The sequence below is a fragment of the Periplaneta americana genome, chromosome 15, assembly GCF_040183065.1.
Source record: "Periplaneta americana isolate PAMFEO1 chromosome 15, P.americana_PAMFEO1_priV1, whole genome shotgun sequence".
Lineage (NCBI taxonomy): Eukaryota > Metazoa > Arthropoda > Insecta > Blattodea > Blattidae > Periplaneta > Periplaneta americana.
The window spans coordinates 155,011,836-155,028,035 of record NC_091131.1 but is presented as its reverse complement, the minus strand read 5'-3'; the positions used below and the strand labels follow the sequence as shown (position 1 = coordinate 155,028,035).

Genomic DNA, 16,200 nt, shown 5'->3' with positions numbered 1-16,200 from the left:
CAACCGTTTACAAGAACAAGGAATGTGAAGTAGATACGTTTCTTGCACATGCATTTGGATTATCTTACTTACACCCTGATATTGTAGAAGTATTTGCTATTGACTTGGCTGAAAATCGACTGTCTGACAGTAACTACGTTTTTGAAGAAGCATGATTTCCACCAGCATTGCGGGTAGAATAGTCTGCAGTCATGGACCACAGCAGAAGTACAGGGACATCATTTTATTTTTACTTCAATTTTTATTGTACCTGAGTTTTTTAATGTACTTCACTTCCACCCCTTCTACTAATGAAGTTAAACCGTCTTCCACACAGATCCAAGACCGCATATACAGTCATAGTAGCCTTACCGTCACAGTACGTTCCAAAAATATGTTCTCGTTTTCCAATGACGAAAGAGCTTCCAATATTGCATCATTTTCGCATAGGTACTGTCGTCCATTTGCCTACGTCGCATTCCGGTTTTCCCCACGAGCTTCTATTCGCCTCTCTGTAAAGGCTAGTGGCTGGGCTATCTTAGCTCTTTTCTGAGAACATTAATTTCTGTTAGGAATTGGACATCTACCCAATATTATACCCATAGAACTGTTTAAAATAACTTAAATAACAGGGCCTCGTTAAGTAATTAACTGTCACGTGATTTCCCTCCTTTCTACGATCCTGCGACATAACCACTTGGACGGACAGTAGATAGCATGTCTGAGTAATTTTATCTTTTCGGATCGAGCAGAAGTGAAGATTGAATTTACAGTACATAAGGTACTCTTTTATAGAGTAGGTACAGAATTATTTCAACATGAGTTACTAGTACGAAGGACGAAACTGGTAATTGAAATGACATACATTAGAACTGAAGCCTGTATCGAAATGAACGGCCACCATTTTGAAAAATGTGTTTAAATATCCATATTATGATTATTTTTCAATTTAACTTCATTCTCTGTATTGTACGCTATTGTGCTGTAGACAGTATAATATACACTGCATAACGAATACGTCCGTATGGACAGCTCAGTTCGTGAGTAAAAACACTCATTGTTAATACTGTACTGTATTCTGATTAAACAAAAACCTAAAGAAAATTATCAAACTCAAAAGCGTGATATTTCATAGTTTACGTAAATGGATGAATTACTTTTCTTCCCTCCTATACCTAGTAAAGTGATTTGTTTGTATATTACGCTATCGAACTCCAGTCGTGGAAGGGGATAGCAACCGTTGATTCAAAGGTATAGCCAGGTTAATATCAGAAATGTTAGTAAAAATAAAATGATGTCCCTGTACATGTGAGTCATTGCAGTCACACTTTAACTCTCTGCTTTACAACTCTCACCGAAACATTAAAGTTTAACAAATATTTATTACAAATCAATTAAATGAGCAAGACTGCATCTAAAACGAGTACAGCAACAATAAGAAAACAGAGAAGGCTAAACGAGATACTCGTAGAAGAACTTCAAAGTTATGCTATTTCTAAGCTACAATTCTTGAAGGAAGTTTCATTTTTTTAAAATTCACTTCTATTTTAAAGTAAATCATCTTTATCTATTTTAAACTATTTTAAATGTGTAAGGCACACTGGAGCAACCATTATTTTAGCCACACCTAGGACGTTCAATTCGTAAGATAGAATTGTGGCTACTTAACATGCTAGGCAGTACGAAAAACTGCATAAATGGGGTGGAAAATTATGGTTGATGTACACTCTTTTCCATTACAAAATTTAATCAAATTTTGTATTACACTCTTTGCGGAAAATTTTCTCTCTAGATAAGTGCAAAAACATGTCACAACTTCAGATAAATTGCGCAATCGAAATCTACCCTTAAGAAGAGGACTGCAAATCTGTTGGACCTGGTTTCAAAGGTTAACACTGAAATCTCTACGTCATCTACGAATAGCACTTGCTGCTCTGACTTAGCCTCTTACCAAGAATACTAGGGTTCGATACCGCTGTAAGGGAAATAAACTGTTTTATTCAGTTTTCTTTCAAGTTTTCTTGTCATTTTTATCTGATCACTTTCTCGTCACCAGTGTTCATATTATCAATAGTGGATAGGTAATATCTAAGGGTCTTTGAGAATAAGGTGCTTAGGAAAATATATGGGGCTAAGAGGGATGAAGTTACAGGAGAATGGAGAAAGTTACACAACGCAGAGCTGCACGCATTGTATTCTTCACCTGACATAATTAGGAACATTAAATCCAGACGTTTGAGATGGGCAGGGCATGTAGCACGTATGGGCGAATCCAGAAATGCATATAGAGTATACGACCTTTGGGGAGGCCGAGACGTAGATGGGAGGATTATATAGAAATGGATTTGAGGGAGGTGGGATATGATGATAGAGACTGGATTAATCTTGCACAGGATAGGAACCGATGGCGACCTTATGTGAGGGCGGCAAAGAATCTCCGGGTTCCTTAAAAGCCATTTGTAAGTAAGTAAGTAAGTAAGGATAGGTAATATCAGACCGTCAAGAGGGGCGTTGACCCAACTGACAAGTTAAAAGTTAACATATTCTGCTAAACTCTTCAATGAATGTAACAGACAACCACTTTCTACAATCGTTCTTCCACTTTTTTATATCCGACAAGCTTGGCTGTATAAAGAGTCTCTTTCTACTCGGTCACCAACAGCAAACTGCGATATTTGACATAATTCTTTCGTTAATGTAAAAATGGTAAGCTAAAAGACATAAGCTGCATCAGAGGTGGATAAGGTTGGCTGTTCGTCGAATTGGTACAAAACGCTCTAGTCTAACTCTCGAATACAGAGTCCATTCTCACTTTTGTCTTCCCCATCTGCTAACAACTTAAGAAATCCTGCAGAGCTATAAAATTGGCCATAGTCATTCAGAAATTACTAGCCGAAAATAAGTTACTGAATATTCCATTCTGAAAATTGAGTCGTTTCCATAAAACACTGTCCGAAATTTGACACGATTGCTGATTCCTGAACGTTGTTTGCAGTTTCATCAATACAGTCTGAGCTTTGTGTAATTACGTAGACTAATATTCTATGCCAAGTCTGTCGAGTTAGCTCTGTGGTAGTGCGTCTGTCTCCAGACTAAGCGGCCTATGTTCGATGCCCGGCGGGGTCAGAAATTTTCATGTATAATTTCTACCTCGGAACTAGGAGAGATAGCGGTGCACAACTTCTAATCACTAAATTGTGCACCAATATGCCTGGGTTAAATCCCAAATCTCTCCGCAGTGCATTTGAAGAGAAGGCATATGTCACTGTTGATAGCGATTCGTCCGTCGGATGGGAACGTTAAGCCTGGTGCCCCCCTTGGTGCTATTCGACAGGAGTAGGCTACATGCCGGCACCGGGTTTCCCCTTCTCTCTTCCTCACCTTCATCGTCATCTTCACCCATTCCCTCACTACACTTACACGAACACTTACACATACACTCACCTAGTACATGACATAACTCTTCACAGTTACACATCATGCATAACGTGGCCGGCCGAAGTGGTGTGCAACACGAAAATGGGTCACAGTCCTGCCATCTATCCGCAGTATGCGGAACCCGATTCACGCAAGTGAAGTGGGTAGGCATTATACACATATACATACATATCGTATGCCTATAGGCCTATATGTAGCTAAGAGAAAAACATAAATGTCTGCGAATCAGACTAAAAAGTCCTTAGTCTACAGTTTAAAGTTACATAAGTATGTTGGCTTATGTTACATATTTTGATGTAAGGTACCTAGGTTTCATATTTTGATGTACAGTACATATACAAAATAGTTTATATGTTTTGAATTATATTGCATATTTCGAGAAAATAACACATTTCTTTTAACATTCTAACCTAAATCTCCTGAAGTTTATTAATATGCGTTTGGGAATTGTTTACACTGCCTATCCCTCTAGCTCTCGTGTATGCACCAATCAAGCATACATATTTTTTTTTGCTCCAGTGTAGATCCAGATTCTGACAATAAAATTAAAGAATGGACAACCCTTTCTCAAAAAGACAGTTTGTGTATCTCTTATAAGTAACGGTAAGTAATGCTTTGTAAGGAACATATCCCAATGCAAACGATGAGTTTCTTCGTGTAGTTACTGTGCTACTACTTAAATATATTCAATTATAATTGTACCTCTAAAGAATACGTAATAAAATTTGCTTGGAGGTGAATCGTTCATTCTAGTGCTGTTCATTTAATTTTTGTTCCATTTTCTGGCATGAAGTTTTTTTCTTTCCTCTCTTTCCATACTTTATAGAATACATTTTGTCACTAATGAGTCATTCCACGTCAAACCGGACAAATTTAAAGGAAATTTAACCTTGATGTTTTTTATTTCTGTCAAACTTTTTTATTCGATTGAAGGAACAAAAATAAAATATGCGTATATTTTTATTTTCATAAAACTTGATTCTTTCGAAAACAATTTAAATTCAAAATTTATGTAATAGCGCGCACACCGTTGCATATAAACGGTAATATTTCCGATACTAATTAACGCAATTTATTCCAATTCGACTCATATTAAAGCTCATAAGATATACTTTTAGCATATCTGGCCTTCAATTACATAAAAATTTATGTTGTATTTTTTCTCGAAAATATATTTTTAAAATGCCTTTTTCTAAAGTTCACAAACTATATAGAAAATATCACTGCATTCCTTAGTTTCTCAACTATATGCGTACATAATTTCAGAATGGGATATATATAAATGAATTTGGAATAGATTAACTTACCCAGCCGAGCGCACGCTGTTGAGTAGGACCGTCATTATGAATGGATACGTGTGTACACACAGTGTCAGTATGTTATACGCCATGAAGTCAACTTACGAAATATGTAAACACTTTTGAAGCACAATTATTAACATAAAATTCCACAAAACTATCTTAAAACACACAAAAAGAAGTCAACCGATTGGATAACTGAAGCGTACTTTTAAGCAACTCAGATAAATACACGATTACTTTCGTGGGACAAAGAATAATCTTTAACTAGTGCTTCAGATTTTGAGACCGGTATGAAAGCATGTACTGTACTCCAACCACGAGAAAGTCTTTGGGGACTGAGACGAAAGGGTAATGCTGTGAATGAATGTTGATGTCATAAGATATCATAAGGTCACACACGTGGGTACTCGTATCTGTATTGGCTAGCTCTCACAGCCCAAACAATAACATTGATACACACATATTGATACTACCCTAGTTACAAAATTAGATCACTATTAATCTCCTGGAGAGCGCATGGTTTTTAAACTGACGTTATAACGGTAATATTATCTATATACTTCGCTCCAATAGATGACGCAATAGTAAGCACATTCCTTTCACTGTTGATCTCCTGGTTGGAGAACAGTAGTGTTCTCGTGCCACTTAATGCTTTTGCCCTCTCATATCGAGACTGCAGTAAGTCGCATTCATTTTTATGTTCATCATTGGTGAAAAATAGAAAATGAATTCCACTAATATTCTTTTCAGCCCACTCAAACAATTTTCTTGGTGTCGTAATGGGGTCCTGATGTGGCTGAAGACTGCTGTTGTTGCTAGGCTTTTAGTGGTGCCGCCAATCCGATCAGAAGGACCCTTCCCATGTGAAATTCCAAAAAAAAAAAATGCCATTCAGCACTTACGCTGAAATCTTCTTCGTGAAAACACAGATTTACCAATTTTTTTTCGGTTTTTGTATTGGGTACTAGCCCCATCAGCAAAATAAATAACTCTTTTCACATTTCCTATTTCGTCCTTCAGAAGCCGTATTGTCGTTCGGAAAGGTGGACAGCATTTGTATCGTGTTTAAGACACTCTGAAATTGGTACAAAGTTTTTATGTTTTAATTCACTTCTGTCTTTAAAATAAATTACAAGGATGGAGTGTGACCTGATTTTTATTATAATTAACATCTATACTTAGCTTTGAATCACGCAGGCATCATTTTCGGAAAAGTCACAAATTACAAGGCATTCACCGCCCTGGAGAGCTTCTTTCTTTTCCGCCACAAACGCAGCTTGCTCCGGAGCAACAAATGCGTGAGGGGCTAGGGCTTCTAACTTGGTCGAAAGTTTATCTCAAAATTCTTCTATTGAAGACTGCAAAATTTCTAAATTAGTTCGATCAACAGTTACCCATTGTTTGTAATTGACTACATCTATCATTTCTGTTTCAAATGCTTCCTGTAAATATTGAATTAAGTCTGCTGTTGATGGACAATTTTTACACTTTCTGAAATAACAATCAGGGGATGCAGGATTACATACAATCTGTGAAATCAGATCTTTGCAATTTCTCAATGGCCGTTTTGGATTGGCTGTCAATTTCGCAATGTTTCCACCGTCAATTAACAACTTTACATTCTCATGATGAGCACACACAGACTGAATGAGTACCACTGACTCCAGGAAGCACACATTGTTTTGGTCTTAGTTCCGCAAATTTTGAAAAACTAATTTGTATATCTGGATATTTAACCTTAAAAGCCTCAAACGTTTCTTTTAAATTTGACAACAATAATGTCTTCTGTTTCTGTACTTTGTGGCCGTCTTCTTTTACAGAAATGAAGTTTATTTCTTTCCCGCCATGTGTCGGCTTACATCACCACTAGTCCACACCTGTTGAGTAACGGTTAGCGGGTCTCGCCGCGAAACCAAGTGGCCCGGGTTCGATTCCTGGTCGGGGCAAGTTATCCGGTTGAGGTTTTTTTCTGGGGTTTTCCCTCAACCCAATATGAGCAAATGCTGGGTAACTTTCAGTGCTGTACCCCGGACTCATTTCACACTGGCATTATCACCTTCATCTCATTCAGACGCTAAATAACCTAAGATGTTGATCAAATAACCTACTAAAATAAAAACAATATTATCATTAGTGTAATGATGAAATACTTTTTTTCACTATTGATGTGTCTAAAGTTTTTCCACTTCTATGTAGATTCTGGAGTTGAGAGAATTCCCCTCTCTGTAGCTAAGTTTTTTGCAAAACTAATGATTACATGCATCAAAGTGTTCCATAATTTTACTGTATGGCGAGTCCTCAAATATAGTTAAAATCTGAATTTTAAGTTTTCTGTCAATAGTGTTACTGAAACACTCTGCTAGCTTATTAATTATGTCACTGCTACTCTTCTCATCTGGTGTTTCTACTTCCTTTTTCTAAACGCGGAAAATATTTTCCTTAAGTGTCTGTTTTATTTTCTAATATTTCTGTTCGGGATAATTCTTCTGTGATAATTTCTTCTTCTTAATTGGTGTTTCACACATTGACACTAAACTTTCATTCAACTCATCAATGTCCGTCACTGATATCTCTGATTTACTTGACGCACCACATTTATCAGTTTCCGAATTGCCTTTGTTTGTTCTTCAATGTTCTGGACACTAGAACCGGCTAAGATATCAATACTGCTGGTTTGAACGGCACTTGATTCACCAACATCTCACATTAACGAAATTTTCTTACGACAATTTTCACAAATCCTAAGATTGTACGACAACTTAATATGTTGCATGTTCAATTTTTTAAACCTGTTGGAAGTCACACACCTGAATTTCCCTTTCTTAAACCTATGGTTGCGGTTGCTTATTTTGAAAGGATTAAGCCATTGATCGTGTCTAGGTTGTGTTATATTACTCATTGTGATTAGCCTACATCAGTGATGTCAAAGCAAGCGCATTTTTCTGACCTTGACGTGCGCGGGCATCAAGCGCTACGTATGGAAGGAGGAATAAGCAGCCTGTTGGATTAAGAAAACAGTGGTGCACAAACGTCAAACGGAACGTGAAATTTTATGTTGTTATTTTTATATGGCTCCTTTCTGTTTTATATTTTCTTTATTATCTGTAAAACAAAAGTACTAACACGAATTTCTTAATATTGCACTTGTGTTTTAAACGTTAATAACATAATAAAGAGTTAAGAAGGAATATTCACATAAATTCCATAGCAGTACAACTATACTGCACTAAGTAGATGAAACACATCATTCATAAAGAAAGTGATATCCTCCCTCCAAAAAAAAAAAAAAAAAAAATTGAGTATGACATGATAAGTTGGAATTGATATTGATGGTATCTTTAACCTTACAAAAGTAATCAACAATTAATCAAAACAATATTATGTTATAGTACAAAGCAAAGTTACCTAGGTACTGTATATGTCTTAAGTGTAACCAATATTCCACAACAAAACTCTTACCGAATTATGCTTTTAAAGTGATATTGGTGAGCAACTTCCTATCATCAGAATAATAAATTATTTTCTCGAAACGTGCAGAAGCTATAGAGCTGACATTTTTACAACACATGGACACGTATCTTTTGATGATGTATCAGTACTTGCTTTGTTAATCCATTTCCTTACAAACATTTTCCATGCGAATATTTTCAAAATTTGTAATACACTATCTTTAGTAATACGAATTTACGATATGTTAGATGTACGAAAACATTGTTTCAGTATCTGTAATGGTACTAAATAAATAGGTCTATATCTGAAAATTTCACTTTTCTATTGAAAAGGTTGAGAAAATATTCCATTTGAAGAAATAAAAAACAAACTTGTGACAAATGAGCATTAAAATTGAAACTTACATTCCTATATAATGCGCTTATACTTCTCAGACAAATCTAAAAATTAACATGGATGCAGTTTTAATAAGTTCTCTTCCCTTTGCCATTGAATCAGTGCTGGCCATCCCTGTATATAGCTCGACCAAGCGACATATACTACCTCTTTCGTCTGTCTCTTTCCTTTCCGCTATAAAGCGCTAAAGCTCCCCTGAGCTCTAAAGCACGCGCTTGCGCCTATGAGCATCAATTGACATGATTGGCCTACATACTAATTGCACCAACTAAAAACAATAACAGAAATTACGCCACACACATTCACGGTACTGATATAGTACTGTGTTATTAATAAGGGAATTCATTCTGTCTTGGACCTGGTTTAAGTATTGTATATCCCAGCCAAGCTTCTACAGACGTAAACAAAGAGGACTGACAATAGCCAGTTTGGTGATAATAGACAAGGCAGCAATTGACAGTTTATCGCAGGACAGGCTTCAGCCAGCAGTATAACAGTGTGCCGCTCAAGGGATTAAAATTAGCGCAACAGATTCTGAGCGCGTATTTATTTAGTATTTTTTACTCTGTCATTTATTGCTTTCCCATTATGAACTTTGGCATACTTACGGATAATTAAATGGACAACATGCGACAATTTAAAATTGGTATTCTAAAAGTACAGTCACACGTCGCTACTTTTGCAGCGATGCAGTACAAAAAACTGCGCAACTCTCGTACTGCGACGTGTGAACAACGGTGCAACCCGAAAAGTAGCGGCTGCCGAACCTGCTGCCCGCTACTTTTCCATGCTGCGCGCAGCTTAGAAGTAGCGACGTGTGAACAGGGTTCTCAGGGTTGCAGCCGCAGCATTTTTGATATCGGTTTTGTTGAAACTTTTGCTGCGGTTGCAACCAGTGTTACCACCCAAATGTGCCAATGATACTTTTATTGTTTGGATGTATTTTAATGTTAGATGTGATGAAAATAAATGATTTGTAACAGTTATTAAATGCACAACACAGTCTGAGCATATTTGCTGACGATATAATTAATTTTTCTTTAATTTTCTGTAGCGTAGTTTCAAACAGGAGGTTGCCAAGATTGATTACGTGAATATGCTGTTGGTTATAATTTAAGTATATAGGCGTTTTTAAAAGCGTCATAGTAAAAATAATGTCAATTTCTGAATACTAGTTAGGACAGAAAAGCAAATAATAGATAAGTAAGCTTTAGCATGAGTTTCCTAATAATGCGAACATAACCACAAAATGTATATTGAGAAGTCAACACGGAGATGGAAACCTGCAGCATGACTGCGGCTGCAAAAGTAGCGCCTTCTGTGTGAACAGACTCGCAACCTCCAGTTGCAACTTTTGCTGCACTCGGGTTGCGCAGCACGAAAAGTAGCGTGTAGCGCGCTACTTTTGGCTTACGTGTGAACACGACACGCAACTTTTGCAGCTGCAGTACAAAAGTTGCGCAGCAAAGGTAGCAACGTGTGACCGTACCTTAAGTTTCCTAACATTATGAACATCAAGATTTATATAATAATTATTGCATAAAGTAAAATGGAACGTGAACATGCACAGACTAAAAACCTGATATTTAACCTTCCAAATGAGACTAACCTCGATTTCATACGATACACGTAATGGGAGAAACTAATATTTTTATGTCAGTGTGTGCAATTTTTCAATAACTTTGATGCTGTATAAATCTCAAAATAATCAGAATTGGGGCCAACAAAAAATAAAGATATCTTATTTTTACCCTTAGAAAGCATACAAGAAGTTTCAAGCATTTCTAAAAAATATGAGGTCAAAATGTGCCCGGTCTGACGTGGAATGACTCTAATATAAGAAAGTATTATAGAAGCAATACAATAGGCATATACTGTATTTAACAATGAGAAAAAAGTTGACATCAATAGACCTCACGAAATCAATTATTGCCTTAAGTTCCCTTTTCTTACTTCAGGATCGGTGTAAAATGAAGAGTCCACTGCAAGAATGATGGATATCACTTTCTTGTCAAAATGAACCGAGATTGTCAATGCATAGCTTAAGACATATAAAATGTACATAGAGAGTTATATGGCATTAACACTGATAGTCATTGTCCAGTAATGATCGGAAAATCACAGTTAAGCTTTGAGCGCTAAGCATTTCAAATTTCAATTGCTTCTCCTGCAAAATGTATTCCAAATGGCCTCCACCATTCTTGCAGTGGACTCTTCAAATATATCCGTCAACAAAGATCGGATTTTAAGTTACATAATAACTTTTTTATTTAATACATATTTAGGCCTATGTACATATTTGGCCAATTTTGGTCACATATTTATGTCAGTATTTCTCACGTTCATATTATAAGGTTCCAAGCCTTGTCTTCTAGACACAGCAACACTTCAGGACTTCTCAAACTTCATGACGCAACACTGCCAAAAACAAAAAAGTTAAAATTTGCTAAATTGAACTGATCATGTTTTGAAAAACGTCATGTTTCATTTAACACGAATTATATTTTAATTGCACCTTCAGAATTGGCGGCTCAAAGTTTGAGAAGCTCCTCCTCGCACCTGCTTTGCACCATGTCACTGTGTTGTTACTAACTGGGTGAGCCTGGCCACCTATCGGCGTGTTCTCGCTGCACGCAGACTCAAGCTCCGGTGCTTCCTGTCCTTCAGGCAGCGCGGACGCCATCTTGGCCCTCGTCAACGCTGGCGCCAATGTGGAGGCTGACGACAAAGACGGACTGACAGGTGGGTCCACAGGAGGAGAGCTGCAGCATCCCGCTGGTCCGGGATGATTGAGGAACATGCAGCGGGCTAGTAAAAAGAAACTCCACTTCTATGTCTAGGTTACTAGTGTAAGACTTGCGGCTGAAGCAGACTGACAATAAACTCTGTTTGAAGGTAAGAAGCAGTGATGGTGGACAATTTCATCTTGAAGGGCAGGAAGCGGATTCTCTAAAGATGCACACGCTGCCACTCTATAGTGAACAGACCTCGTTGGTACCAAGCTTACCACATATCAGTAAATGACCTGACGACATGAGAGAGGGGTAGTTGAATATTTGTTGCTAACGTGACCCCACGGTTGTCGCGTTTCTTTTCTTCCAGTTCTCTTTGAGAATCCACTTCCTGTCCTCCACACTGAAATAGCCTGCCATCAAAGCTTCTTACCTCCAGAAAAAGAATAAGTGTAAGCCTACATTTGCCGCACCTTGAGTATGTGTGCGTTTGCACGTATGCGCGTGCGCTTATATGGGTATATACTGTATATCACTGGCGCAGCGAGAGGGGTTTTGGGGTAACCCTCCCCTACCCGGAGCCTTAAAAAAATAATTAAACGCTGTTGAAGCTCTGCAACATTAAAATAACAGTGACTTACTTCCAGTAGGCCTAATACACAATCTGTTCACAATAATGGCAACTCTCCCCGTAACTGCAAGTACTTCTGAATGATCATTTTCATCACTAAGGAAATGTAGGCCTAAATTAGTAACAACAAAGGGGAGGGGCGCCTTAATGTACTGGCTCTCATATACAGACATACATGAAAAAAAAAAAATCTGTAAATGAAAATGACGTGCTCAGAAAACTAGCTAAAACGCAGAAGGTTGAAATATACTATTTCCGGTTTGAAGGTACACTAAAAGAAATATGGCCGTCAGTCATTTCGTCGCACTTTAATTGCTTCTTTTATTACAGCACAAATATTTTCAATTTCGTTGCACGGCAACACTGCAATGAAAATTTAAATATGTGCTCATCTATTCTTGATATCATATGCTCAAGCAACTGTGTACGGGACATCTTGTTCGAAGTGTATTCTTCATATTGGTTCAAGATTAATAGTTTCTAATGTTTATTTTCACTGTCCTTCCCATTTATATTTCTCGCATTTTAGCACTTCATATGTAGTCTATGTTTTATTTTAATGCGTCTATGACCATGAATATAGGTGGATATGTCTTACAAAATTCATGTTGCAGTCCATTGCGGTGACATTATGCCGCGTCTGTAGTTCGTACAGGTCAAAATTGTGGTTCTGCAGCCCATAATTCAGGGTTGAAGGTTGATGTTTCCATATAGTTTCCAAAAAAATAATGAGAAAATTCAAAACATTCCCTAACAGGAGAGGCCTCTGATATTAGTTCTGCAAAAGCATCTGATATCTCTGATGATGGTAAATAAGGAAGTCCAAAAAAAAAGTTTTTAACCACTTTCGAATTTCATATGTTTTATTTCCGAGCTATAGCTTTGATAAACTGTTTCCTTTAATTTTCCTAAACCAGCTCTGTTCTAAGTGAAATTTGCACTCTATAATCTTAACGCTAGGAAAATTATTTTTGGCAGCATTGTGTGATACTGTTTCATAATATAACAAAAGCATTGAAATGACTGCTTTCCACATATTTGGAGACATGATTACTGCAGGAAGCACTATATTTTGTTATATGTTTGAATATTAGCATTTGGCAAAAACAAGTAACCACCTCACCTCACTTCATCTCGCCAAAAATTGTAATCTTGTAAAGTTTTGACTTGTTCGACATCTTAAAGCTTCAATAGTAATGTGAGATCTATGGAATACAATGAATGAAATCATAAACACCAGAACGGATGGTGTACTCTTGATAGAAATGGTTGGCAGCATAATCAAAAGTACTGTCAACCAAAACAATGATGTATTAATTGTTCAAGAGAAAAGTTAGATTTGTTTTAAAAGTTATTACGGCAATTTTACTATTGCCGTCCACATAAGAACTATTCTCCAATGTGTGTAACTACATTTTCCACAGAACGATATTGTAAGGCCTCTCGATGAAAGAAGGAACAGGGGGAAGCATTTTGCATAGTTTTCTATAAATTGCCTGCCTGAACGGATCAATTTCATAAAAAGACTCAAAAGTACTATTTTCTTTAATTTCGGTCCTAATCAGCTTTAAGGGTTTTGCATGTAAATCACCTGTTGCCTTTCTTTTCAGTGCTGTACAATTTTTTTTTAATTCATTACATATGATCGAATGTTTTCATGGTCATGATACCCTGTTTATCAACGTTTAAAAGCTTCTATTTCTCATGATATGTCTTGTCCTCTGTTACTTTTTATTATTTCTAAGTCCATGTTCATAAAATATTAACATGTTAAAATACACGCTTATTTAAATTTGTATAAAATAAATTCGTTAAAATGCTTTTAATCTATATTGAACCAACGTTATTTTCCTAACCATTATACAAAAAGCAAATGCGCTACTAGACACTATATTATATACTAAACAAAGTCACCCTTTGCCTACGAGAGAGATTACGGTAGAATACACAGCTTTGCCAAACCAAGCATGTTGAGTTCTGAACCTGCCTACATTATTAAAAAATAAAAGAAGTGTGCTGAAATGAAACCCACATCCTTAGGGCAAAATGCGACGAAATGAACTGCAGCAAGGAAAACCTGCATCTCATGTATACGCAACAGCACAATAAGTGATAGGCCTACGTGGAGTAAAAGATAAAATTATATTTTTACAGTATTTGCATGTTATGATAACAAATTGCGCATGTGCATAACTGCATTGTTATCGAGTTGAGGAAGCATATGCTGCATTTGTGTTCATGTGGACTCAGCAGCCTTTGGATTTTCGTTTGCTTTAGTTAGGGAGCTATTTAGCCAATGAGAAGTTCTGTTCAATTGAAGCTGTAATTATAAGTAATGACACATTGAAGTTTTGTCACCATGTCTATTATTGACTGTTTTTTTAATCAAATCCCCCCTCCCGAACCAAACTCTGGCTGCGCCACTGTGTATGACATAAATTCAGTGATGACAACAAAATAGAAACATCTCATTTTCACGTATTTAACTATGAAATAAAATAGCTGTATTGTTGCTTTTAATTCAGAGACATAATTTGACCTTTTCTTGCATGAATTTTCCCACAAAATGTTATTTAATGGTGTGATTCGCAAGAAGGGACTTTGGCGACTGGAGGCGAGCGGCTGAGGGATGGGACGCATTGCGCATGCGTAGTGGGAAATTATATACTGTAGTCGCAGCGTATAGTGAGGATCACGTAAGTTCAGTTCCCAAACAGCAAATATTTCCGCCTTGTTAGTGTTGCCAACTGTTACCAGATATCACCACATGTAGTAAAATCACGATCCTATGTACTGAATGACTTCTTTACTCACCGTACTTTACCTTAATGTTGGAAGGTTATTCTAAATAGTTTCAATAATAATGAGAAATGTATTGCTATGTTCTATTCTTTTATTCCTTTACATTATTATTAGTATTAGCATTAATAGGTTACTAGACGTAAATATACAACAAAGTATAGTATATAATATTCAAGAATCAAATCTGTTCCAAGACCAATTAAATTATTGTCACTTCACTTCAAAGATTCCAGCGTACATATACTGTACTTCCTAAAGGTAGATAAATTAATAACCAATTGACTTTTGGTTGGAATTCGAATGAACTTCTGATTATCTTTTGAAATTAGTAAGGAAATGTATAATACAACTAGGCTAAAACTGAAATAATAATAAATCAACTTACAAAAATAATTTTGGTCCTTAAAAGCCATAAGTAATTTCACTTCTAGATACCTTTTTAAATATTTCATTTGTTTGTAAATTGCTTAATAATGTTACACTTACACTTATTATTTCTGCAACTCCACGTCTGTCATTGAAAAAATGTATGATACATAACTGTGAAGTCTCTTTTTGGCTCTTGTGTCCTAAATTTAAATAAGAAAAAACAAATGATTCAAGAAATGTGAGCTGGTGAAAATTAAATACTCAATTAATAAAATAATTACTACCAAAAGAGTATTTTATTAATTCTATACAAAAGATGGATTACACAGAACAGATGGCCAGAAATCATAGATTTATACATAACATACAGCATGAAACGATCATCAAAAAATGCTTTTTGTACACAATAACATCTTTCAAACGAAGTGAAATAGCCAATAAGTTCATAAATATTATGCTAATAAGTAATAACTATAATTAATAATTATCTACAAGCTGTAAAAGGGAATAAAATAGTATATTGTTGAAATTAGGGGGTATGGTTTATTACGTGTATTTATAATTTTAATTACTTTTTCTACATTTAATTATATTTTAATTTCTATTAGATTAGTTGGTGGTGTGGGTGTTAGTTTTATCTGTGTACGTCAGACTATTAAGGAAAAACTGAAAGAAATATTAAATCTACAATCTACTTTATATAACAATATTTAATCAAGAACTGAATATTACTATTAATTTAATAACATAAGACCTAAAACATCTCCAAGTCCAGACAATACACATGCTGATTTTCTTAAATATGTTGGCAAACAAGCAAACTCACTACTTTTATCTTGTAATCTCATCTAAAATACAATATCTGTCTGGAGAAAATCTATCATAACATCAATTTTGAAAAGCAATTATTCAACTAATATCTTTTCGAGTTATCGACAGATACCACTTACCATTATGATAGCCAAAATTATGGAAGAGATGATTTCATAGATTGAATTGGTTCCTGGAATCTAGTAACTAACTTTCATCTTATTGAGTTGACTTTAGAAAATTGCATTCAACAAATGAACAGATTTTAAATTTTAGTCAAGATATTAAAGAT

General features: G+C 36.0%; 1 protein-coding gene across 3 annotated transcripts in view; it reads left to right on the top strand.

Annotated features, from left to right (window-relative positions):
* Positions 1 to 16,200, top strand: part of LOC138715467 (uncharacterized) — a 534,187-nt gene that overhangs the window by 405,260 nt on the left and 112,727 nt on the right. For 2 of the 3 annotated variants that reach the window (XM_069848401.1, XM_069848400.1), the window contains exon 5: positions 11,202 to 11,306. In XM_069848401.1, coding sequence (XP_069704502.1) covers positions 11,202 to 11,306 — 105 coding nt within the window. The remainder of the gene's footprint in view (positions 1 to 11,201; positions 11,307 to 16,200) is intronic. The other variant, XM_069848402.1, reaches the window with a different exon arrangement.